This window comes from Alosa alosa, chromosome 20 (assembly GCF_017589495.1).
Source record: "Alosa alosa isolate M-15738 ecotype Scorff River chromosome 20, AALO_Geno_1.1, whole genome shotgun sequence".
In the NCBI taxonomy this organism is placed as follows: domain Eukaryota; kingdom Metazoa; phylum Chordata; class Actinopteri; order Clupeiformes; family Clupeidae; genus Alosa; species Alosa alosa.
The window spans coordinates 27,726,815-27,753,735 of NC_063208.1; the positions used below are offsets into that span (position 1 = coordinate 27,726,815).

At 44.5% G+C, this 26,921-nt stretch overlaps 1 protein-coding gene across 1 annotated transcript in view; it reads left to right on the forward strand.

Annotated features, from left to right (window-relative positions):
• epb41a (erythrocyte membrane protein band 4.1a) overlaps nucleotides 1-26,513 on the forward strand; it is a 71,662-nt gene extending 45,149 nt beyond the window's left edge. The window contains 7 exon segments of the mRNA XM_048229177.1: nucleotides 2,705-2,884; nucleotides 13,041-13,169; nucleotides 13,959-14,063; nucleotides 17,595-17,675; nucleotides 18,170-18,277; nucleotides 23,897-23,978; nucleotides 24,010-26,513. Coding sequence (XP_048085134.1) covers nucleotides 2,705-2,884; nucleotides 13,041-13,169; nucleotides 13,959-14,063; nucleotides 17,595-17,675; nucleotides 18,170-18,268 — 594 coding nt within the window. The 3' untranslated portion in view covers nucleotides 18,269-18,277; nucleotides 23,897-23,978; nucleotides 24,010-26,513.
• Nucleotides 26,514-26,921: the final 408 nt, after the last annotated feature.

Genomic DNA, 26,921 nt, shown 5'->3' on the forward strand with positions numbered 1-26,921 from the left:
AAGAGCAAGATGTGTGTGTGGTCTTTGATGTGACCACCAGAGTAATGCAGTCTAATGTGTGCTCTAGGTGATTCGGTAAGTGTCCAATTACAGACGATGTACAGACGATACAGATGCAACACACACACACGTGGTCAGCCTTCCCAGTCATGTATTTACTCAGTAATAACACCATCAACAGTCCAACGATGCCGCTGTCTCCATCATCATTGTGAGGTCATTCATTGGCCATCAACATGGAAACCTGTCACTGAAACAAAGAGGGAGGACACACCCACCATAGGAATAGTTCCGCCCACTCATGTTCATGCTGTCTTAACACTTGTGGCCCTTTTGCGTTCATGTCGTGTTGGACCATCCAAAGTCAACATGTGTGTGTTGACCCCCCCTCCCCATACGCATCATTGGTCACCAGTCTCTTGGTCACAATCATCATCCCCTCTACTGGAGTGGCAGTGGAGCTGAGTAGCGTTGCCTAACGCAGACACAGTGCCCAGGGTGGAGGGAGAGACCAGTATGGACTCCCGCCTCACTCGCTCACCCACCTTGCTCAGTCAGTCAGCCGTCTGTGAAATGGTCATGTGACTTCCTAGTTGGCACAACTTTCAAACCTATTAAAAGGCCTGTTACGTGTGAACTTGTCAATTGATGTTCAGAATGAATAAGTAATAATATAATATTAAATGATATGATAATATTAAATAATGCTATATATTGTTAAGTTAATGTCATAACATAGTTATTCATTCCCAGCATTCCAGTTCCCAACTTAGTTTTCAGAATCTGCTAGGACTAGCCTGTAGATCAGTAGCAGTACCAACCTACCCTTAGTGAAAGACCACATTAAGGATTAATTGAGGACATATTGGGCCCAACTGTGACTTCTGAAGGCCTGTGCCATGTGGACAGGAAGGAATGATTGGCGCAGCACAAGACTGTTTCACAGATGGTAGCGATCGGGACAAGGCAGATGTTCTATGTGCCAGCCAGCCAGCCAGGCAGTGGAGTTACTTTGAGTTCTCCTCCAAGCTCTCCCTCCTTGTTCTCTCTCTCCTTCTCTTATGTCCTCTCTCTCTCTCATGTTGTTTTTCTCTTTCATGCCTGGCTCTCAGTGGCTGTGTGAGCGTTGATTACACTCTAGCTCGAAGATGTCCAAGTTCTTTAATGAATAATCAACAGCCTGGAGAGTTGGGCATCTTTTTTCCCTCCTCTCTCTCTCTCTCTCTCTCTCTCTCTCTCTCTCTCTCTTTCTCTCTCACACACTCTCATTTGTAGTGTCCAATTAGGGAACATCACCATTCCTCCTCCAAGGCGTCAAACGTTCTTAGACCCTTAGGATGAGGAAGATGAAGAGGGAGGTGGGGGGTGGTTGGGCATGGAGATGACATACAGCAGCAGCAGCCCTAGAGTAGGAAAACATGGGAGATGGGAGAAGTAAAGAACAGTGAACATGTGCTGGCTCGTCCTTACACGAAGAGAAGAGTGGAAAAATTGAGAGATTTAGAATTCTTAAGAGGAGAGAGGAGAGCTGTATGAACACAAACTATATTGGCCACAAAACTTAAATAGAGAGAGAGAGAGATTAAGATTAGTGAGGAACATACAGTAGATCAGAGAAGCGGAGAAGTGTGATGAGAGATTTACAGTAAAAGCTTCCCCACCATGAAACACTAACTGTGGACCTCAGAGAGAGAGAGAAGAAAGAGAGAGTGAAAGACAGAGGGGATTGGAGGAGAGGTAGAGCAAGAGAAGGCAGAAGCAGATGATTTAAGAGGAGATTTAAGATGTAAACACTCTTGCACAGTGAGAACAGTAGCTGTTTGGAGCTCAGTTGTAGAGGGGAGTTAATAGAGAGGGAAACCGACATGGGAGAGGACCAGAGATGAGCTTTTATTTGAGAAGGGAGAGAGAAGAGCTTTGAGGACACGTTTTGTCTGGCTGGTCCATAGAACATCCCCAGAGACTGGCTTTGGTCTCTGGCTTTCTCTGTGTGTGTGTGTGTGTGTGTGTGTGTGTGCCTCATGATGAAACTGTTTCCCTATGTGGCGCCACTAACCAGAGCCAGCATCCTAACTCCATCCTCATCTGCAGTGAGACGTGTGAGCTGAGCTGAGCTGAGTTTGTGACGGCGTGGAGATAACAAGCTCTTCTCTTCTTCATCCCCTCCCTCTCTGGGCCTGGCTCTTCTCCTCTCCTCTACTTCTTCTCTCTTTGTCCATTGCATCCCTCCATCTTTTCTCCCCTCATGATCTTCTCTCTTTTTTACGTTCCTCCCTCACTTTCTCCTTCTCTTTTACTTTGCTCTCTGTTTGGTTCTTTCTCTCCTCTCTCTTACATCCGTCTCTTCCCTCCATTCTTTCCTGTTCCATTACTTCCTCTACATCTCGCTCCGTTCCCTTTCTTTGTGTGTGTCTCTCCCTATCTCTTTTCCTCCCTCTATCCCACTATCACTCCATCTCTCTCTTCCCCTCTGTCCTTCCCCTCATTCTCTCCTCTCTCTCTATCTGTCTATCCCCTTTCATAAACTCCCTCTTTCTCTGGTCCTCTCTCTTCCTCTCTCTCTCTCTCTCTCTTGGCCTTCTATTTCTCCTTCTCTATCTCTCTATCCCTCTACCTAATCCTCCCTCTTTCTCTGGTCCTCTATCTCTTTCCCTCTCTTTCTTGGCCTTCTCTTCTCTCTCCATCTGTCCATCTCGTGTCCCAGGATGTGGAAAAGACCCAGTCGGAGATCATGCGTCACCACACCAGCATCAGTGAGCTGAAGCGCAGCTTCATGGAGTCGGTGCCGGAGCCGCGGCCCAGCGAGTGGGACAAGCGCCTGTCCACACACTCACCCTTCCGCACCGCCAGCATCAACGGCCAGCTCCAGCCGGGCGCCGACGGAGTGAGTCAAGCAGTTGCACCGCGCCCAGGTGGCAGTCTGTCAAGGGCCGGCCACACACACACACACACACACACACACACACACACACACACACACAGTTATGCACATTCTCACAGACACACACAAACTCTCACAGGCATTGACAAACACACACACACACTGCATGGTCAGTGCTGACAGGGTAAGGGAGACACCGAGTCTCACTGCTCCCGCATTCCTCCTACACAGTACCAGCCAGTACCTGCTGGCTCACACACACACACACACACACACACACACACACACATACACACACACACAGTTGGGCCCCAGTCTCCTTTGCTCTCTCTCCAGAGGCTCAGAGTTCAAAGGTTAACTTACTCAAGTGGTGCCAGTGTCAGCAAGTGTCACATACACTACTAGGTCTTATTTAGATTTATTTACTTATTTGTTTTCTCATTGAGTTTGCTGTGCTTGTGGTTACTGCTTGTTTTGTACTCCCCATTCCCCTAAATCAATCATCGTGTCACCTCAAATTACGATAGCTGAGACACTGTACTACCAGACATCCATCATTGTGAAGTACCTGTGTCAGATCACAGTGTGGCTAAATCAGTCTGGGTAGCTGCCTGCCAGTAAGAGCCACTGGGTTTAGTGATGCATCATCTACTTGACTGCACTGACCAGCCAGTGCCACAAGGGGCACTAAAGCTGAAGCTCTCGGTGCAGGTCACGCTTCTCTGTCATGTCTGGATTGTTTAGAGTCAGTGCTTGCTGGAGGGCAAAAAATTCACTGCCGAGACAAATGATTTGCTGTGCCTCCGTGCGTGAGATGGCTTAAGTGGTGAATTCCTTTTTTCAGCTTATCCGTGAAGTCATGAAATATTACATGAGGCTTCCTTGCCTATTCGTGAAGTCAATAAATATTGCACATGGCTTGTTGTTTCAGTCTCTACCCTTGACTGCATACAGTGCTGATAAAGATGTGTTTGTAGTTATTTCTTCATCTGAAGCACAATCTGTCCCCTGTGTAGCCTACAGTCAGACTGTGGGCATTAATGATCTGAGGTATTTATAAGAGAGGAAGCTATGTCTGTTTTCTAGCTGGTAAATGAAGAGCTCAGATCTGTAAGAGGATCCTATCTGGGTTGAAAGAAGTTCCCTGATGAGATCAAACCATGCGAAAGCCTTGCATTTGCATTGTGCTGACGAATTCCAGGCTTCATACTGTGTGTGTGTGTGTGTGTGTGTGTGTGTGTGTGTGTGTGTGTGTGAAGTGTGTGAATATCTTATGGCTTTTAAGCAGAGTGTGTTTATTAGTGAACCTGATATATCAATCTGAAAGTGTAATGTGTAAACTGTGTGTGTGTGTGAATATCTTATGGCTTTTAAGCAGAGTGTGTTTATTAGTGAATCTGATATATCAATCTGCAAGTGTAATGTGTGTGTGTGTGTGTGTGTGTGTGTGTGTGTGTGTGTGTAAATATCTTTGGTTTTAGGTCTTCTAAGCAGAGCGTGTTTATTAGTGAACCTGATATATCAATCTGCAAGTGTAATGTGTGTGTGTGTGTGTGTGTAAATATCTTTGGTTTTAGGTCTTCTAAGCAGAGCGTGTTTATTAGTGAACCTGATATATCAATCTGCAAGTGTAATGTGTAAACTGTGTGTGTGTGTGTGTGTGTGTGTGTGTGTGTGTGTGTGTGCGCACACAGGTGAGATCATCAACCCACTCTCCCTCGTACAGAGCGGTGGGTGGTGTGTCAGAGGTAAACATACTCTAATCTGCTCTCTACTGCTCGTGACTGCTGTACCTGAGACAGAAACCAGTAATAACATCCACCCAAACAGTACCTAACTTTGGGTCAGATCTGAGGGCTACAGGCCCACTACGCAGCAAGGGTACTGGCTTACTCAGGTCACTTCAGGAGCAACCACTGACCTCAAAACAACTTGTCACTTTAGAAACAAAAGAAAAGTGCCCGGTGCAGTGTTATTATAAAGCCCAAGTGTACTTCTACAGATGACGCAAAATTGTCATATAGTATGTCTGGTTCGTATGACCTTTCCATGTTTTTTTGTGTTTGTACGGATCTTGCATGCTGCCTGTGCAAAACTAGATGTGTACAGTAGTACAAGGCCGTTCCATTAGGTGGAAAGTACGCACACAGATACGCACGACCGTATGGCCGCACAGCATAGCCGTATGCGCGGAAGAATACTCGTCGCTTTGGAGGTCAGTGGTTACTCCTGCAGTTACCTGGATAAGCCAATAACCTTGCTTCACAGCACAGCCCCATGGCCTAAACGAGGGGTCATACTCTCATCAGATCAGGGCCAGATCCGGCGCAGAGTCAGCTACTATCTGGCAACCCAACCAGAGATCCAAACGTGTGTGTGGTGTTTCTTTATGGCTATAAAGAATGGAGGGCGCCATAGTGTGTATGGTTGGTTGGCGGGTTTGGAGGCTTGGCCATGGCTTGGACAGACATCACTCAAGGCAGCACCACTTCCCCATTGAGCTGTACTGCCTGGCCTGGCTGTCCATACAGAATGCACCCCTGAGATAAGAGCCCGCCCCCCTTCTGCTGTTTCTGCTCTCTAAATGGCTGCTGCCAGCTTGGATCCTCTGCTTCATCTGCCAATCGCATGGCTCAATTTATTTATTTAATATTGTAACTGTTAAATTTATTTTGTTTGTTTTTAATCACAAAGCGAATCTGCATGCATTATTATTAACAATCAATGACTATGATCAAATGATCATACTGGAAAAGAACAAAAAACTAAGACTGAAAAGAAAAGTTTTGAAAATATGAATGAAGGAACGGAGGGAGAAAAACAACCAAAACTGACCCCTGGTCCTCCTTTTCATGTCATTGTCTGTCCCCCTTTTTTCTCTCCCTACGTCTTGTCCTTCCACTGGTTGTCTCAATGTTTTATGTTCCTCTCTCCCCCCCCCTTAATTCTCTCTTCACTCTTTTTGACCTTCTCTTTGCCTTCCACTTCCTCAATCTCTCTTCTCAATCTCTCCTGTTGTTATTCTCCTTCTCCTCCTTCTTCTTCTTCTTCTACTCCTTCTTCTTCCTCCTATTCTTCTTCTTCTTCTTCCTCCTATTCTTCTTCTTCTTCTTCTTCTTCTTCCTTCTTCCTCCTATTCTTCTCCTTCCTCTTCTTCTTCTAATCTAAGTCCCGTCCTGTCTCTCAGTCACTTCCATGCTCGCCCCCTTGGCCCCCCTCCCCAATTGCTGTGGTGTGCGAGGAAGATTCTGGAAAGGCCCCGCCCTCTCGGGCATCAGTCATTGAGACTTTTAAAACACAGTTCCACTCACAGACCTGAGACCATGTCCCTCATCACATCGCACACAGGAACATGCTCCCTCATCCATACACTACCAGGCAAAAGATTGGGGTCACTTAGAAATGTCCATTCCACTCTATTATAGACAGAATACAAGCTGAGATCAGTTGCATTGTTTTTTTAATCAGGGCAGCAGTTTGTCAGATTACATTATGTGCTTACATAATTGCAAAAGAGTTCTCCAATGTTCTCTCAGTTAGCCTTTTAAAAATGATATCAGATTAGTAAACAGATGTGCCTTTGGAACATTGGATGAATGGTTGCTGATAATGGGCAATGTAGATATTGCATTAAAGATCAGCCATTTCTTTTCTACAACAGTCGAGAACCCTTTTGCAATTATGTAAGCACATAATGTAATCTGAAAACTGCTGTCCTGAATAAAAAAACAATGCAACTGATCTCAGCTGGTATTCTCTCTATAATGGGGTGGAATGGAAATTTCTAAGTGCCCCCAAACTTTTGACCGGTATTGTATATAAACACACAGACTTTAGTATGAATTTTCAGATTTTAATCAACATACACACTCACACACACACATGCCATTACTTGGCAGGTGTACGGTGTTGTTACTGGAACAGTCACACTTGAGCACACATGCACACCTGGAACAGTCACACTTGAGCACACATGCACACCTGGAACAGTCACCAGTCTTATACTGTATGATAAAGATAATACGGATGAACACACAGCCAACAACCCCAAACATTCACTAGTTCCCTTTCTTGTCTTTGCACTCTTGAAATATTTAAAGAAGCGCCCATTATGGCTAAACAGAAGAGCACATTATACACATAAGAACACACACGCTAACTAAGGATCTTACCTTAAGTAGTTTACTGCCCAAAAAACACATTGACTGATATTGTGAGACTTAGACCATTTCAGACCAGTTGTAATCCAGCTCCAAATCAGATCCAAACCAACTGTAATCAAGATCTAGACCAGATCCAAACAATCTTCAATCCAAATTCAAATCAGATCCAAACCAACTGTAATCAAGATCTAGACCAGATCCAAACAATCTTCAATCCAAATTCAAATCAGATCCAAACCAACTGTAATCCAGATCCTGACCAGATTCAAACCAGATCCAAACAATCTGTAATCCAAATTCAAATCAGATCCAAACCAATTTGTAATCCATATTGAAATCAACTGTAATCCAGATCCAAACCAACTGTAATCCAGATCCAGACCAGCTGTATCATCAGATGTGGATGTATCAGAGATGAGAAGAAGCCTTACCCAGTGGTCGGGCCAGCCCAAACCCAGTGGGTTTTTATGGCATTTCTTTCCCCTCGGTGTTAAAAGACGTTGCACTGCCAATTGGGTTTGCACTACAGGCTCAGTCTGCCAGAAGAAGATGCCTTTGCCAGGGTGTTCTGTTATAGTTGAATGTGCCATAAAAACGTTCCCAGAGCTGAGCTGCGCTAGGCTGGGCTGCGCTGTACTGCTGCTGAAACAGGTGGGGGAGTAGTGGAGTGGGGGGTTTGGTCTGGTCCTGCCACTCACAACAGTTTTCCCTTCCTCATTCAAAAGAACTGCCCCCCCAACACACACACATACACACACACACCCAAGCCTAGAGCTGGAGTTCAAACACTAACTGATTAAACACTTTTTTTAGGGAAGCTTTACATTGCAAGCTTTACAAGACCTCTCCACACCTCCTCCTACTCTGCCTCTCTCCTCCTACTCTCCCATACCCTCCCACTTTCTTCTCTTTCTCCTCCTCCTCTCACCTTCCATCATTCCATCTGTCTCTCTCCACATCTGTTCATTGTCTCTCTGTCTCTCTTGGTCTCCCGTTGCCGGGCGCAGCGAGGGAGGTGCGGCTTGTTGCCGAGGGGCGTGGAGCAGGTAAGGGTCAGGTGGGGACCTGCCCCAGGTGGGCCACCTCTTCCCCACGAGCTGGTGGAGGTTGAGGAGGAGGATGAGGAAGATTATGAGGATGACAGTGATTACGACGATGATGACTACGATGATGGCTATGATGACGATGGGTATTATTACGAAGACGACAGTGAGGAGGAGCTGTTGTCAAGGCGACACACCATCAGGGTGTCAATCCCAGTGCCTGACGGGGAGGAGGAGAGGCGTGTCTCGCCTTGTTTGCTGTATCCCATGATGCTACAGCAGCCAAATGTTTCCTTGTTGTTGTCTGGCCTGATGGTGATGGCCCTCACCATGTGGTGGCTCATCTTTCTATGACACTCAAAGCAGCCAATCCGAGGCCACTGTCAAACTGCTTCCTCCATTACCAGACTCCCAGAGCCAATCAGAGTCACTTTTAGCCCTATTCCCTTCATTTCCAGAGCCAATTAGAACAGTTCTGGGCTTGTCTCACCATCTCACATCTCTCACCCAAGGATCATCACTTACCAGGACTCTTCCTAATGCACACAGACTTACATTGGGGACGGCTGAGGACAATCTGCTGGGATATTTCTCCCAACGCCTCTGACTAGCTCATCTATGGAGTTGCAGAGAGCACCTCTTTATCAGGATATTTTTGAACTATTTTACAAAGAATAGACTATTTTCTTCACTGGATAATTTGACCAAAAGAGTTTGACTATATGGGGGAAAAAAACAATGATCACGCAAATTATGCTCTCTTCCTTTTTCCAAGTGGATTCTTTGGCAGCAGGAAAATTGTTGTCTTTATAGGCCATACCAGAACTGTGTCAGTAGCACGACACACACACATCATAGAATCGCATAAATATCAAAGACTGTGTCGACAGAAGCAGAAACAGATTTGGGCCTGATTTGGGCCAGATCAGGGAGGCCACACTGGCCACGTAACTGAACCGATGCTTCCCAGAGCCAGCTGATGACAGGGACATTGTCTCACCCACTCACAGAATAGAGCTACTGCTGCACTCAACTGCATGACCACTGTGTTTTATGTTCAGGCATGGGCAAGGCTGCCCCTTTAGGACCCACTCTTCTCAAAGAACAAACAAAAGAAAAGAAAAACTACAAATGCTTATTTGAGTTACACTGTAATTGTTTTCCTGTTGGACTTGAATGGCCTTAAACCTGCCTCTGATGTACCTGGTTACCTGTTTACTTGTTTTAACCTGGCCAATTTAACACTGGCCAGTGCCCAACTGTATTAGTGCCACTTAGCCCCGTTCTTTCAACTTGCTTTCAGTTTGCATTGCGGGTTGTTACAATCCGCTGTGTCACTATAGTGAATAACAGAGTGAGAGGGAGAGAGTAGGAGAGAGAGAGAAGAAAGGACAGTGAAAGGATGGAGCTTTGGAATAAATTATACTCGCTGGAACACATTGTACACAACGTGTGAAGTGGGAATCATGAAGTTGGGTGAAACCAAGACAAAAAAAACAAATGAGGGTTGTAAACGGCTTAGGCTGTATGAGTTTACTTCGGGGGTGGTGATGTCAGCTGTCAACACATAGATATGCACTCTGCAGTGCAACGTGCAATGTGTACACACACTAATGCACACACACACACACACACACACACACATACAGTACACACATAGTCACACCCACACACAGACACACACAGACAGACTTGCAAATGGCTTTCTAGTTGTTTGCCATAAGCTATTTAGACAGATACATATGAATGAGAATCTAGCGTTCAGGGATGGTGAATTTGAGGATTATACTGCGAAGCCTCACTAGGATTCAGTCTGCTGTTTGAAAATAAAGTCCAAAACACTTGTATACACATACTATTTGTTTACTCACTTAGAATACCTACAATATTAGAAGCACTTTTGAGGATCTCTTCCACTGGGATTTAGCTTTTTAAAGCTCTTTCTAAAGCTCTATGTGAGTGAGAGCGAGATGGGTCTGGCTTCATTGTGATGCTAGGGTAATACACATTTTGGAGCTGTCAGTTATTTCTTTCCTGCCCCTCAGTGGGAGATAAGAATTAATCCAAAACAACATTTTGTGTCTCTATTTGCCCTTATTATTTGGTGCAAACCATAGAAGTAAACTCTCTAGGGGGGAGTAATGTGGCGTAAGAGGCAGCATCCATGCTACATTCAGAGCTGAGTGCCCTTGAGGACCTGGTTTCAGTTCCAGCCTGCAGCCCGCTCCCTCACATCCTTGTCCCATCTCTCTCCCACTTGTTTCCAGTCCATCTCTGCTGTCTTATGCTGAATAAGAGTCACAAGGCTCTACAAATAAACTGGAAAAAAAGAAGTGAAGCTTTCTACCTACTTTCCCCCATGGTGTGTGTTCAGGCACTGCCTGAAGATAATTGTCCACCTTGGGAAAAGAAGTGACCTAATCACTAGTGTCCTTAAAGGGGTGGTTCAGGATTTTGGACATAAGACCTTATTTCCAAGTAAGCAAGTGTGATATTTATCAGTGGAGACCGTTTTCAGCACGTTTCATCCAGTCCTTCTAATTGCAGAGTTTGCAGGTGCTAGGCTAGCACAAGTCAACGGTATGTGCTAGCCTGCCACTAAAGACAGTCTTACCCACTCCAAAGTACACCTGAGGCAAATTCCAGACAATCGATGTAAATGTCTGTGTTGATAGAATAGTGTAAAAATACAACTACCCTTGCATCGCGTTGCAATAGTTATACTTTGATCCCTAAAGTTGTTAGTCATTTTGCAACTCAGCGGACTGATATTACCAAGGCTACTACTAGGTATCCCCATTGGAGTCGCTTTACTGTTTACTTTTCGGTGGTAGTACTACTAGCGAACAAGTATAATTCCGCGCTGCTAAGAAACTAGTCCCTCAAAATGTAATGCGATCGTTGAAATGCAAGGATAGAATAGCGTTAGAAATAACACTGTCAATACAGACATTTACATCGATAGTCTGGCGTTATAATTTATTTGCCTCGGGTGTACTTTGGAGTGGGTAAGACTGTCTTTAGTGGCAGGCTAGCACATACCGTTGACTTGCGCTAGCCTAGCACCTGCGAACTCTGCAATTAGAAGGACTGGATGAAACGTATTGAAAACGGTCTCCACTGATAAATATCACACTTGCTTACTTGGAAATGAGGTCCTATGTCCAAAATCCTGAACCACCCCTTTAACTTTGACGTAGCATAGGCCCTTTAGCATGACCCCTTTTGTTTGGACATCATGAAATGGTTGGTGTGACTATTGCCAAAGGCCACTAAGTCTCCTCAGCCCAGCAAATACAGAACACGTGCAAATTGATCTGTCTAGTCCGGGTGAAGCGTGAGGATGTGGGGCGGTCAGTGTGAAATTGCTCTCTGAAATGCCTCAGTTCTGGGAATGGCTGCAGGTCCTGTCAAGCTTCAAGCATCAGGTCCACTATGCTCTCAATTCCACTGATTTTTCTCGTTTGTTTCTTTTGTTTTGCATTTTTCAAGCTGTCAGACAGAGTGTGTATTTTTTTTCTGGTGCACTCAATTGGTCTTCACTAATCACTAGGTCTTCACTCTTCCTCCTTCTTCAGAAAATAACACAATACATTGTAACGTTAGGCCATAAAAAGTTTCTCTGTGTCTATTTGGTTCGACTGTTAGATCTGAAATCCAAATTCGTTACTGCGCATACCTTACTCTACTGTTGTATAATCAGAGCCTGTCTCTGCATTCCCTTCACCCATTCCCTAATTAGAAATCCTATCAGAATTGCAGCATTGCATTCTAGTGTGTGCTGCACCCCTTGTTTTTTTTTGGGACGAAAACCGCTCCGCGAGAGGCAAAGAACCTTCCGGGCCTTCTAATTAAGCACGCTGCCTCACAGACAAGCTCGGGGAGAGAGTCTCTCAGCAGTGAAAACACACGTCCAGTGGCACGGCGGCTGTCTCGCCCCTCACTTCTCCTCTTCCTCTCGCTCCGTTATATCTGGAGCCACTGAAAATATCACGTCTATTGACTTAGGGGTGTCAGAACGTGGCCAAATCAAATTCCACTCCCTCTTGGCTCCACGCCCAGAGATGAAAAGATAAATATAAGAAAAAACGCTGCAGAGAGAAAAAAGAAAATTGAAGAAATGAAAGTGATTTATAACGGCTGTGAATTTGCATAATCTGCATATCTAAGGCGGAGAGTGAGTGGGGGAGAGCGCTAGTAATTGCCTGATGAGGGGGTGCCAGTGGGGAGGCCTAGAGGCTTGATGTTGATGCCTGCACCCTGAGAGATCCCCCCACACACGCACCTACACACTCACACACACACTAATAACCCCCCCTCTCCGAAACCCTTTGCAGTGTCAGACACAGTTGTATCCCTGGGGAGAGGGAAGATTAGGCCTATCATCAAGACTCAGTAGTCACTCATGTTGTTGTTTGGACATAGTTTGTACATTGGTCATTTTTGGGGTTAGTAAATTACCTTTTCTACCTTTGCTATGGGGTAAAGATTTATTTTTATGTTTATTTTTCAAAACCTTTCAAGCGTTTACCTAGTGGAGAGAGGGAGGGAGAGAGGGAGGGACAGAAGGAGAGAAAAGTAACCGCACACAACTGGCATCCATTTCCTTGCCACTCTCTTAAACGAAATGGGAATAATGAAAGGAGAGTGCTTTATTGCAGAAGGTTTTATGGAGTAAGTATTCCCTTATGTCTGTAAGTCTTTGCCAAAATATTAAAGCCATTTATGAGAGCTCAGCATTGTTTTTCACCTATAGCATATCTCACTGATTGCTTGCCTTAAGTACCCCTCGGAAAGGTTTATGATAATATTGTTAAGTTAGCCATCAGGAGGGATGTGATCAGTGACCTCCTGGCTCTGACGTAAGACACAGGTGGGTGGAGAGGGTGGGGGACTACAAAAGTAAAACAAGATGGCTCCTCTCACTTAGCTTTCCTGACTCCTCTCTCGCAGTCCCCTGTGGTGAAGACTCAGACAATCACCATCTCTGATGTCACCAACTCCCTCTGCAGGGAGGTGGCCACCAAAGAGGTCCCCATCGTGCATACTGAAACTAAGACCATTACATACGAAGCTGCGCAGGTGAGGGGCATGCTGGGAATTGTAGTCGTATTTACTGATAAGGAATCTGGTCTTAGTCGATGGTAGATTCTAGTTTCATGGGACCAAGAGTAACTTAAGTATTACATGACTTAAGAACACAGTCTGGAGACAACTCATTGAAATTGTGGACCTGAAGCACTCAAGAAGCAAACGCAACAAGGCTACACCTTTAGGGTTTTCCAAGAGTTTAGAACCCAACCTTTCAAATTTCCATCTTCCTTTCAATCCTCCTTTGAGACCACCTTCCGAAGAAGGCATTTGGGTAATTTCAGAAAATCCAAATGTTGTTCATGCCGTCATTGTTTCCACAGGTTCTAAGTCCACATTTTTCTGTGGTTCTCTCCAGATGTATTCCTCTGATGAGTGTGATGACAATGTCTTGACAACTCTGTGAAAATGAACAGCTGTCAAAACCTGGCATTCAATTGTAAAACCACTTACACAACAACTTTTTGCCATTTTCAGTTATTCTGTTCAGGAAAGGACAGACTAATTTTGACAGCTGTTAATTTTCAACAGGTTGTCTTACGATGCGACTGTGCTATGTGACTTACAGTTATTAACTGACCCGATTAGGGTCAGATCTCGTCAAAAGTCAGTCTCGTCATGCTGGTTTCTGTAGCATGGAGGCAGTTCCCGTTAATATCCGAAATATCGATTGAGCTCTGAGTGGAGGACTGTGGGAAATGTAGTGTATTTGACCTTTTGACCTCCAATTGGCTCCTTGTTGCTGATTACACTGCATTCCATTTCACTCCCCTCTTGAAGTCAACAACAGATGCGGTGGCAGAGAGGGATTCTGGGATGCTTTTGAGTGCGCAAACCATCACTTCGGAGACCATCAGCACCACTACCACCACCCAGATCACCAAGGTGAGCCCCACCCGTCAGACAACCACACCCAGGCCCAACTCGGTTCAGCTCAGGTTCCTTCTTCATATACAGAGCCATTAGCATGCCCCATGTAGTCACTAGCGGTGGCACGGTTCATGTAAAAAATCTGAACCATTCGGTTCGGGGCAGGTGTGTATCGTACGGTGTGACTTCGGACAGTTTTTTCCCCTTTCGCGTGAGGAGGTGTAGAGTGCTGCGGGTCACGTATAAGTGGGAGAGATAACGAAGGCAGCCCGGAGTTGGAGGATGTGCCAGTGTCACATAAGTCTGGTGTGTGGGTACATTTTGGATTTAATTTTACCTATGATGACAGCGGAAAGAAAACGGTAGATAGAATTGCGACTGTGTGCAAGCAGCTTACATATATTGGGCCTCATTCACCAAATAGATTCACCAAACACGCCACCCAATGTCAGTAGTAATATATGTTCTTACCTTAACTTTCACGAGTAGAGTCATACCTCTCCGTGGTCGGTGCGATGCACTCAAAACGGCTCTGGTGTAGCGGCTGTGTTAGCATGTTGCTATGCTAAGCGGGCTCAGACGTAGCCAGACGTAGAAGTAATCCACGTTTTCCCGACTTAAATACAGTTGCACGAGTAGTTGATTAAAAATGTCTACGGTCACACAACATGAAACGTGGCGATTTTCCAAGCGAATAAACAGGAGAACTACAATGTGTAGCGCAACAGCACTGGGAGTACTTTGACCTAGCGTAGTAATATCAATTAACACCTAATTGTAGATCCTATCCACCACAGAGTTTAGAATCCATGCTTGATCGACCCCTCAGCCTCCCCCTCCCCTCTGAGCGAGAGAGAGGCACACACACTAGAGATGCACTGATGGGCTATTATTTCAACCATAACTGCATAGCAAAACTTATCATCCATCAGCTATCCATCAGCACCAAAGTTTTTTGACCAATTTTCAAAACCGCACCCACCCACCATCCGCTGGTTGTTTTAATGTAGGCTATATGGGTGATGCAGCGCTGCTGACGTGAGGCTAGAAAGCCCTTGCCTGTTCTAGAAAGACTGATCCAATGCAGCAAATATATTAAAAGGCTAAAGTCGTACATTGGCTATGTTGTAGCCTATCCCCAGTCTCTGTCTTGCAAAACAGTCTCCAAATAAAATGTTGCCTATTCTGCCAGCTTGTGACAATATATCGTCCAAATTGCTTGATTGCATTGCATTCTCCACATTTTTAGCTAAATTTTCATGTACCACATCAGCATTTTTGTTCAGTGAATCTTTTGTAAATTGCTTTACAATAGCGTCGGGCCCTTGTCAGCAGCCTTCGGCTTGCCTCTTGCCACTATTCACTCCTTGTTTTCCGATGTCATTTCTGATTCATCTACAGATGTTTACACACATTCACCTCCCTAAATAGAACCAACTTCACGTTGACTTCAACCTGTGTTATATCCTAGATGAGACTGCCTGGGTTATTTTGTTTCGATATTAGCCTATATATAAAACACATAGTAATTGTAGCCTACCATTCAGGGAATAGGCATTTAAAAGAGAGACAGAGAGTGATATGACTCAGAAATGACATCGGCGATGGCAGTGCGAGACACTCAAGAGCACTCTTATGCACATTTGAGAACTGACTTGCTTGTGCAAAATCAATGGTTATTGCATTTTCATCATATCTGCAGGTGCAAAATATAATATAATTTAAATAACAACTATATATTTTGTCATTTATGATATTTTTGAATAAAATATTATAATTATTAAATAAGTAAATTCCACTATTTTACAAAACATTAAGGTATTTTGAAATAAATAAACAACAAATAACACTTTTTCACTTGTTATACTAACTACTACATATAAAGACTATTTACTGTTCAATTCCTGCAGCAGTGCTTACACTTCGAAGTATGTGTCATATACAGTGATCAAATTGTCTTGCTCATGTAGTGTATAATATACGGTAGAAATGAAAGGTGGTGTCTCAGCCTCAATTTCTGTGCACACAGCCCTGCAGTATCATGCCCTTTTATGGGGATTGACAGGGCTTTTACCTACGCTAATTAAGAACAATTTGCACACCCCGTCAACTGCAGTTTTGTTCTTATCATGAAGAAATGGTATCCATCATGATAAGAACAAAACTGCAAACAATTCTGAGGTTTAAGAACACCTTTGTGAATCTGCTTAAGAGTTTTCGTAGGACCTTCTTAAGAACACAGTTGAGAAAATTCTTAGGAAGATATTGGTGAATGAGGCCCATTGTTTCTGAAGTTCATTTGCTGAACCCTCGTGGCACTTCAGCAACCTAGGCTGTGCGGTCGCAGCCCCTTACTCGCAGTTTCCCAAATATTAACAAAGGAGCCCTCACAAAAACTCTCATGTGTGCATGGGAGACGTGTAGTAGACAAATAATAATTCATTTTACTGTAAGGTAATAACTCCAGATCTCAAAAGCCCTCGAAAATAAAATATATTAAAATGAGTGTCCTCACATTAAAGATCTAATGTTCAGTTTCAGTGAGTAAATAGAGAGAAACTAGAGGAGCGTTCAAAATAGGCAGGCAGGAGAGAAAACGGGCATTTAAAGGGCTGGTCATATGCGGTAGCCTAGAAGCTATCATATATACTGTAGCTTGGGTAGGCTACGCTACTGTATGTGTAGACATAAAATATTCTGTAACATTTCAGTCAATCTTTGTGTGCTAAAAAAGAACAAAGGTTCCTGTAGATGGCAATAACACATTCTACTTTTTTGCCAATGAAATGAAAAGCATGTTGAAATCATCAATGTCTTCACTCTTGCTGTATCAAAATCTCCCCTTTCCTCAGAGATGGTCTCAATGATGGGCTGAAAGTCAAGTCAAATTCTTTCAGTTTGAGCATGGTTACAAGATATAACTATTATAATACTGTAGCCTGAATGGTGGATAATTAAGCTATAGATCATATGTTGAAGTATGATGTTTTTAAAGAAAAGAAAAGAAAAGAAAGAAAAAAAACAAGAACCGTACAGAGCCGAAAACCGTGACCCTAAAACCAGGATACGAGCCGAGTTTGGAAACGGAAAAATACCCGTCTACGTGTGGACATGGCTACGTGTGGACATGGCTATGTGTGGACATGGCTACGTGTGGACATGGCCTAAATCAAGTTTTTGGAATTAATCCATGAAGTGCCACGTTAAAGCCCCTTAGCAGCTGCAAGCATCCTATCACACATCTGCAGACCACATGTTTCCATAACGAGGCCTCTCTTATTAAGACAGACGAATGGCAGCACTGTTAACAGCTTGTTAGTTCAAAACCTCATTGTACCAATGAAAAGGACATGCTGTACCACCAGATTTGGCACTGTGGTGGCAAAGAAATCACAACGTATACGATTCGCCCTTTTGGGCTGTTTATGCTTCTATTGTTTTCCCCCCACTTCTATTTGACTTCCTTTCCTGTCCTCCTCTTCTCCTCAATCTTTCTTTTCTGTCTTTCCCTGTATATCTGTCCGTTCTGTTTCACACTTCAAGCAGACTGTGAAGGGAGGGATTTCGGAGACCCGCATTGAGAAGCGGATTGTCATCACCGGAGACACAGAGATTGACCACGATAAGGTACAGCCCGGACTGGCAAAACTCTAAAAGTTGGGGAGTGTGTGATTTGAAGCTGCTAGCAGGCCACAGTCTTCTACAGGCTGAGGCTGTGTGTGCGCTGAAGATTTGATAGGGCAGCTGAACTAGCTGAACTTGTCACCTTTATCATAACATGAGTGGCTGTGGAGTCATAGAGCTCGGCTGATTTAGTGGAGCACTGAGGACAGATGCATCCACTGGACAGGACAGTTTGTTCTGGAGCGCAACAACTCCACACAGTGTTTTCTTCTGTAACAGCATTTATCTATTATTTTATTATTATTATTATTATTATTATTATTATTATTATTATTATTATTACAGTATTATTGTACAACCTACGCATAATACTATTACCGCAGAATAATTTTAATAATTTTAAATCTTACGTCTTTCTCTCTGCCTGTGTCCCCTCTCTCCCTCTCTCTCTCCTCTCTCTCTCTCTCTCTCTCTCTCTCTCTCCCTCTCTCTCTCAGGCTCTGGCCCGGGCCATAAAGGAGGCAAAGGAGCAGCACCCTGACATGGCCGTGACCAAAGTGGTGGTGCATCAGGAGACAGAGATCACCCCTGAGTAAGAGCATCAGGTTAGACACTGTGCGTGTGTTTGTTTGTGCATGTGTGTGAGTACCTGTTTGTATGTGTTCATATACAGTATATGTATATTGTATAGGCGTGTGTGTGTGTGTGTGTGTGTGTGTGATATTGGTTTTAGTGTGTCTTATTTGCCCTCATCATCATTCATCTTCTCTCCCTCTTTATCCCTTCTGTTTAGATATTCTCTCTCTCTCTCTCTCTCTCTCTCTCTCTCTCTCTCTTCTCTTTTGTCTAGATATTCCCTCTCTCTCTCTCTCTCTCTCTCTCTCTCTCTCTCTCTCTTCTGTCTAGATGTTCGCTCTCTCCATCTCTCTGCCCTTGTCATGCATTCCCAGCCTCACACATACAGTACTTTCAGTTCATCCTTTTCTTTCCTCTCTTTCTTTTTCCCACTCCTCCTTTCTCTCATCCTCTCGTTCACCCCCCTCTTTGGGTGTCTCCCTTTCTTTCCCTCTTTCTTGCCTCTATTCACTCGTTCTCTATGTCTGCCCACTTCTCTTTCTCTCTTTCCCCCACGGACACGAGAGATTATTTGTCTTACACGGTGCTAGACACTACCTGACCCCCATGACTGCCCGCCCAAGCAGATCACTGACTAATCCCCCATGAGGCCGCTGTGCTATTCCCACCAGACCGCCTGGCAGCAGCTCCTGAAAGCCTTAGACCCTGTGTGTGTGTGTGTGTGTGTGTGTGTGTGTGTGTGTGTGTGAATGTGTTAGGACTATACTCTACGGGACTCTATGTAAGAGCTATAGACAGTGCAAGTTTACGTTAAACCTATAGACAATAAAAGTTTGTGTTAGAACTATAATATTCCCTGGGAATCTGTGTTAGAACTATACCCAATGAGTGTCTATGTGAGAGCTATACTATAAAAGTGTCTGTGTTATATTCTATAAGAGTTTATGTGTTAAAGCTATAGCATTAAAAGCCCTATAAATGCCCTATAAGTAGGGATAATGTATAGAGCGCCCGGTCATTACTGGGAAAATAAGTCCCGACAGAGGCGGAACCGGGACTTGACGCCTATTGCGGAGGGTCTTGTTCCGCCTGAAGGAACTTATTTTCACAGTAATGACCGGCGCTCTATACATTATCCCGCTTTATTATACTGCTACTTGCCAAAACGAAATAATAAACTCCCCACGATATGAGTTTAGCCTACATAACCTAGCCTATTTGTTACCGTTCATCATGGCATTTTCTGAGAAACAAATAGTTAAGCACACCTGCCTGCTGAACTTGAATCAAACATTCTTTAGAACACAGCTGATCAACCGTCTGCTTTCACGTTTGAATGAAGTTCCAGTCCTTCCGTAGTGATATGAAGGACATTAATCAGAAGCACAAACCCCGTTGCCATTGACAGCGGTCATTAAATGCTTTGCCGGTGATTTATGTAGATTTAACATAGGCCCGAACGTTGGGAAGGCCCATTCATGTGAATGGAACGTTCTGCAGCACTCTGAAGAGCCGTGTAATAAAGCCCTATAAATGAGTGTGTATTTTATGACCTATAAACCTATTTAGTGTCCCACTCTAGCAGGGAAGGTATAGCCTATAGTGCTGTGGACACTCTGGCAGGGAAGGTATAGCCTATAGTGCTGTGGACACTCTAGCAGGAAAGGTATATACTATAGTGCTGTGGACACTCTGGCAGGGAAGGTATAGCCTATAGTGCTGTGGACACGGCGACGATGAGCCCGGCGCACTCTGCGTTCCACATTGCATTACCAAGACAGCATTGTTCTCAATTACAAGCCAGCACACCAGCGCAGGTGGCAGCAGAGTGCAATGCTGGTGTGCGGAGTTCTACTGAGAACAATGGAATATAATGAAGTAAATGTGGAGCATGGAGTGTGCCACACTCATGTCGGCGCCGGTGTACGTAGCCCTTAAGAGTTTCTGTCATTCTTTATTTGGCCAAAGGAGCTTTAAGAAGAATGCCTTTGAAACCACACTTTAGAAAGAGACACTGTCAGCGCACATACACTTTATCATTCTTGTGTTTCAAAAGGAGTGAAATTGAAAGGTTGTAACTGAAATAGAATGGCTGTTGAAAGCTTAGTTTTTTTTGGCTGAAAAGCAAGCGATGCTAAAAATGATCATCAAGGCACTACATAACAAGCATTTCCCTCTGATGGGCGTGTACATATCAATGTGTTCATGAACTGGACCTTCTGTTTGATGTTCACTGAACTGACCAAAACATGTTATTTATACCAGCAGGGCTAAGACATGTAAAAGTGTAGTGTTGTTCATTTGTCAAGAGTTAGAGAAAAGAGAAGCCATAAGGGTTGATGATGTTCCTCAGAGCCAGCTACATCTGTGTAGACCATTCAAATGGACTGCTCTCAGAGGGCAGTGTCTGGACCTTCTATTTGGTTTGTTTGTTTCTATTTGGGAGAGTGTGAGGTTCTGTGGCATTCCTGTAGTCAGAGAGAGAGAGAGAGGGAGGGGGAGAGAGAGGGAGTGTGAGATAGAGAGAGAGTCTGCCTGCCTCCAGCCTGTTGTCTTCTTGGTTTAAATTTACCGTTAACATCTATTCAGTTGACAGATGCTCTTACCCAAAGTGACTTAGAAGTAAGGTACAGTAAATAACAACCCAAGCAACGCTGTATTAAGGAGAAGCCATAAGTCAAATGCGCCAGTACTCAGTTCATCAGTTTCAAAGATTCGTTTCATCAATCTTAGCCTGATGTAAGGGCCACTGGATGAGCAGTGGACAGATGTGTAAGTGTCCAGGAAGTGGAAAGGGACGAGGAAGTAGGAAAGTCCAAGCTTGGCTATGTGAAGAGCAATGAGACATTTTCATTTTATATAGTCATGGCACTATATAATTATTTATAAATATTGAATTGAATTGAATGTTTGGAGGGGGAAGGGTTTTACAGCTCAGTTTTAGCTTGCGTTTAAAAGCCTGTCTGCATTTCCGCCTCCTCTCCCTCTCCTCTCCTCCTCTCCTCTCCTCCTCTCCCTCGTCTCCTCTCTCGCCACAGACACGCCACCACACACATCAGACGCTCCCACATTAAACACGCTCTTGATGTGCAGCTTCACTAATTAGTATTAGAGAAGTGTTTTTTTTTTTTTTTTAAGTAGGCTGCCACAGTGCTGAGATATCTAGAGCGTGATGGCATCCTCTCTTCTCCTCTTCTCATCATCCTCTCCTCCTCTTCTCCTCTCCTGTCTTCTCCTCTCTTCTTCTCATCTTCTCTACTCTCTCTCCCTCTCCTCCCCTCTCGTCTCCTCCTCTCCTCTCCTCCCTCTTTGTGCTGGGTACATAGTGGCAGCAGCCATTGAGGAACAGGCCTCCTGTGCACAACAAGCAGGATCTAAGTGGCCCGGAAGACTAAACAGCATAATGTAAACAACATGGTGGCACTTCCTCATTAACGGAGGAGAGAGATTTACAAGAGTGACTGGGGAGCAGGGGGTTGGTAGGGAGGCGGGGAGATTGTGTGTGTGTGTGTGTGTGTGTGTGTGTGTGTGTGTGTGTGTGTGTGTTGGTGGAGGGGCTAGTATGAGGCCTTGAGCCAGGCACTGCTGGAGGTTCCCAGTAGGTTGTACTGGACACACTGGTGTGTGTGTGTGAGAGAGAAAGAGAGAGAGAGAGAGTGTGAGTGAGTGAGTGAATGAAATAGAGAAAGAGAGAGTAATGTGAGAGAGTAATGCGTGCATAAGAGACAGAGTGTGTGTGTGTACGAAGACAGACGTTAGCCTATCCTAGTTAAATAAAGCATGAATAAAGAAACATAAGAACATAAGAGTTGGCATGTTATAACAGCATTCTGATGCCACACCAGGACGCCTTCCTCTAACAGCCTCCGGAAACCAGCCAGGCAGCTCTGGCATGGGCCTGGCCCAGCACTGGCCCACAGGCTGTCCGGGCTGAGTCAGTATTTGGGAGGCTGTTTGGACGACCTGCTTCTTCTCCGACCCCCCTCTGTGCTCTCTCTCTCTCCCTCTCTCTCTCTTCCTCTCTGACTCAGTGTGGGTACTGCATGGGCTGTTAGCTGTTAATCCAGTTAGCTTTGGTGGCAAAGGCGAGAGAGAGAAAGAGAGAGAAGTTGCAGAAAGGAGATGAGAAGAGAGGAAGACGAGATGAGAAAGGAGCAGAAAATAGAGAGAGGAACAGAGAGAAGAGAGAGAAGAGGAAAGAGAGAACAGAAGAGGAGAGAGGGAAGGAAAAAGAAGGCAAGAGAAAGGAAAGAGAGAGGAGAGGAGGGCAAGGGGAGCCTGTGGAGGCTCAGTGAGCCATGTGGCTTTAATTGTGGCCATGTTTGTGCAAGGCTCCGTGTGGGCCTGGTGCTGTTTAGCCAGCTGCCAGGGTGGTATGTATACACAGCCCAGACACACACACACACACACACACACACACACATAGCTCCACATACACATACACACACATATGTACACTCACATCCATATGCATCCATACACACATGCATACACACACACACACAAACAAACACATAACTGCACGCATAGATTCACACACACACACACACATACACACACACACACATGTCCATTCACATATATACACATATGGTGATACACACATGCCTACGCACATGCACACAGGCTAGTTCCACTAGATGGATGATAAGTTCCTTCTCTTGTTTCTCTTTTCTCTCCCTCGTTCCTTCTCACTGTTCCTCCATTTAATCTTCTGTTCTCTTTACTTTGGCAGTCTGTTTGCACCAGGACTTTGAATGCATAAAACAGACCCTTTTCCACATAACCACCCACCAAACACACACACACACACACACACACACACACATACTCAGTCATCACTTTCATACACCACAGACACACACACACACACACACTCCCCCTCTTTGTCCACTTTCACTGGCGGTTGTATACATTCTTAAAACGAATGTGTTGAAAACAACACAACTTGAGTTGTTTATAACATATCTTTGTGTCCAGATTTAAATGTGTTGAAAACAACACAACTTTTGTTGTTTTTTAACACATCTCTGTGTCCAGATAGGGACAACAGATTTGTTTTAAGAGTGTACAGTATGTGCTGTTCTCTCCATTTCTCTTCTCTTTACTTTTTTACTCTCCTCATCTCTCCTCTCCCCAACTCTCTATTCTGTCATCTCTTCTCTCCTCTATCCTCTCCTCTCCTCATCTCTCCTCTCCCCACCTCTGCATTCTGTCATCTATTTTCTCCTCCATCCTCTCCTCTCCTCATCTCTCCCCCTCCTCCCTCCATTCTCCATCTTTCTCATCTTCTCCTCTCTTATCTCCTCTCCTCATCTCTCCTCTCCTCCCCTCAACTCTCCATTTTGTCATCTTCTCTCCCTTCTCTTCTCTCCTCTTCTCATCTCTCCTCCCCTTACCTCTCCATTTCTCTCTCCTCTTTTCTCATCTCTTTATGCCTCTCCCTTTCTTCTTTTCTCTTCTCTCCTCTCCTCTCCTCTCCTCTCCTCTCATCTCCTCTCTCGTCTGATGCCTCCATGGGTGTTTGGTGCAGTGCTGTCCACCCCCGGTGTCTGTGTCACCGCAGCGTGCCAAAACTATTCTTATTTTATGATGCTGCCGCCGATACTCTCTAGCCTTTCTCACCTCGCTGTTCACTCTTCATACAGGGAGCCGGCTGACGACAACCCAGAGGGATCGTGAATACCAAGCCAACACACACACTCGCTCTCTCACACACACACACACACACTCCTTCCCTCTCTCTTTTTTCTTATACACTCACACACACACACACACACACACACACACACACACACACACACACACACACACACACTGCCTTCCCTTGGCTTTTACCCCTCTCCCTCACTGATGCTATCACTCCCTTACACTTGGTTACCTCAGAGAGACTCTTCATCTCACGCCCTGACCACTACCCCACCCTTCTTACCACCCCCCTCCCACACACACACACACACACACACACACACACACACACACACACACACACACACACACACACACACTTACACATACGCATAGTAAGTCACCACCATCTTAACCTCCATCCACCTGCACTGCCATGGATAGCCAACAACCAACCCACTGACTACTCACCACCTCCCTGACCTCCGGCCTGACCATCCCAGTCTGCTGCTGAGGACAGAGATCCCCTTTCATCCCGGAGGCCGAGGACCTAACCTAGCTTCCTTGGGACTGCAGCCAAACCATGCAACACCCTCATCACCACCCCTCAATCCCCCCATGACCTTTGACCCCTGGTCAAAGCAACAGTGGCCAGACCCCCAGTATCCCACAATCCCTCTCTCCTCTCCTCTCCTGAACCTCAGCAGACTGACTGCAGACGAATCCCAGATGTCTCCTTGCCAACCTGAGCTGAAGATTCTTTTCTCAATGACAAAAAAAAGGAAAATATTTTTGGATATTTGTTTCATTTAAAAGAAAAATGATAACATTTATATGAGGGAATTTTACAATGAGGTTTCAAATGGGTTTTGTGCAACTTGATGCCATGATAAAATGATGGACTTTTGAGGAAACTTTACTTTTTTCTCTATCGAAAAAGACTACCTTTTTGCATGGCTTTGACGACCAATAGCCAACAGCATTCAGCTATGCTCAGAGGTCTGGTGAACGAGGGCAAAGGATTCTGGGTATTCAATGTCTTTTTATTCTTTTGAAGGTGCAAGGTTTCATAAATCCAAATGTATTTGTTCCATTTTATTGATGACAAAAGTGTAATTTTTGAATTTAATTTTATTTAACTTTAATGTCCTTCTCTATGTGAATGATTATGTCTGTTCGATGGTTTTTGTTGCATAAAAAATGATATGTATTACAGTCAAACATGTCAGGGAGACTGGTACAGTTTTTTCTCATGTTTTAATTGTATGGCTTATTTTGTTGATGATTCATAGATTTTACGATTTTAGTTGTTGCTGTCGTTGTCCTTGTCATGATGATTCTTGGGTGGGGGGCCGTTCAGAGCCATTTCTCTCTTGGGTTTAGGGGGGCAGTGTAGTGAAACTACATTCTATTTTATTTCTACCGTATTTATTTACCATTTTGTCATTTTTGTGTGTGTACTCCAGTATCATAGTTAACCTGCTTTAAAAAATGCAGATATGTATACGTAGTCAGATTTTTTTTTTTTTTTTTTTTTTTTTTTTTTTTTTTTAATTAGATGCAACACAACATTCCAGACACCAGCTACAGGCATTATTTGTGTTCATATTTTCTTTGTTTGTTTTAATCATGAAACAATTGCACTGGCAACTTTTCTGCTGTGCAGTCATTTTCAGTGTATTTCTACTTTTCTACCAGAGGGGGCAATGTGCACTCATACACACAAGCAAGGGGACCTGCAGTGCCCACAGATACACCACACTCTGAAAACCCATGCAGATCTGGTTCATCCAGATAGGCAGAGGTCATTAACATGAAAGAAAGAGCTATTTTAATAATTAATGTGTATCCACCAATCATTATGTCTCATCAAACATGCAACAGTTAATTGATTTTAATTACTCTTCAGTTCCTTTCCACGTGTTATCTGACTCAGGAACAGGCAGTGGCATTATTTCTGCACCAAAGTCAGGGTAGGATCTCTTCCGAGATCAGTCTTACGGTCGGGGATTGATGTCACAGATTTTGATCGTCCCATTTTGACCTCTGACCTTTGTCAACTAAAAGTGCTGTCAGTGAAGCCTTAGGGGGAAACAGCCAGTAAAGTGTCACGTGATTGGCCAGCCCAGCATCTTCTCTCAGTTTGAGCATGTGCGCGTGTGTGTGTTTGTGTGAGTGCACACTGTCCCCTCCAACCAGCTCCATACTCAGCCAAGAACACCCCACCACCCCCCTGCGCATTAACACTTTGTACATTTCTATTTGAAGAGGGGAAAAACTACAAATCAACAAAACAATACAGACAGAGCCAACAGGAAACAAGAAACCTGCTTTTATAGTGCAAATAGTATTCTGTACAGAAAACCAAAGTGTTGTAGGCCTCCCATTGTGTTTGTTTGGACCAACCCCCCTCCCCTCCCCTCCCCTCCTTGTGTTCCTGCATTGGTTTGGGTGGAGGAGAGCAGAGGATCGCAGAGGATCGGTGAGGGGGGATTGTGAGGTCACTTCCTGTCTCTCAGGGTGAGACCTCCGGTACCCCTCTGCTTTTCTCGCCATCGCAGCGAAAGAAAAGAAATGTATAAAGCAAACAGAAAACTGAAAGAGCACCATGCACTGAATAAACACATTTTAGTCACATATGGTTTCCTCGCTGTCTTTGTGACTGGAGCCATCTGCTCTGCTAGGAAGCTGACTTTCCTTCCGTCTGTCTGTCTTACCTCCTCTTCTCTCTTTCTTTCTGTTTTTTCTATTCTATTCGTCCCTGTTTGTACCTATATGGGTGTCTGTCTTCTTTTTTTCTTTCTCTTTGCAAAGGACATTTCTCTCTCTAAAGGATGCCCTGCTGGCAGTAGTCTGCCACTTTGCCCCACACACATACACAATGCCCCGCCTTAAGGTGTGTGTGTGTGTGTCTGCATGTGCTTTTGTGTGTGTGTTTTTGCTTTTGTGTGTGTGAGCAGGTCTGCGCATTTGTGTGTGTGTACATGCCCGCAAGTGTGTGTGTATGTGTGTGTGTGTGTGTGTGCAGGTGCCAGGTGATGGAGC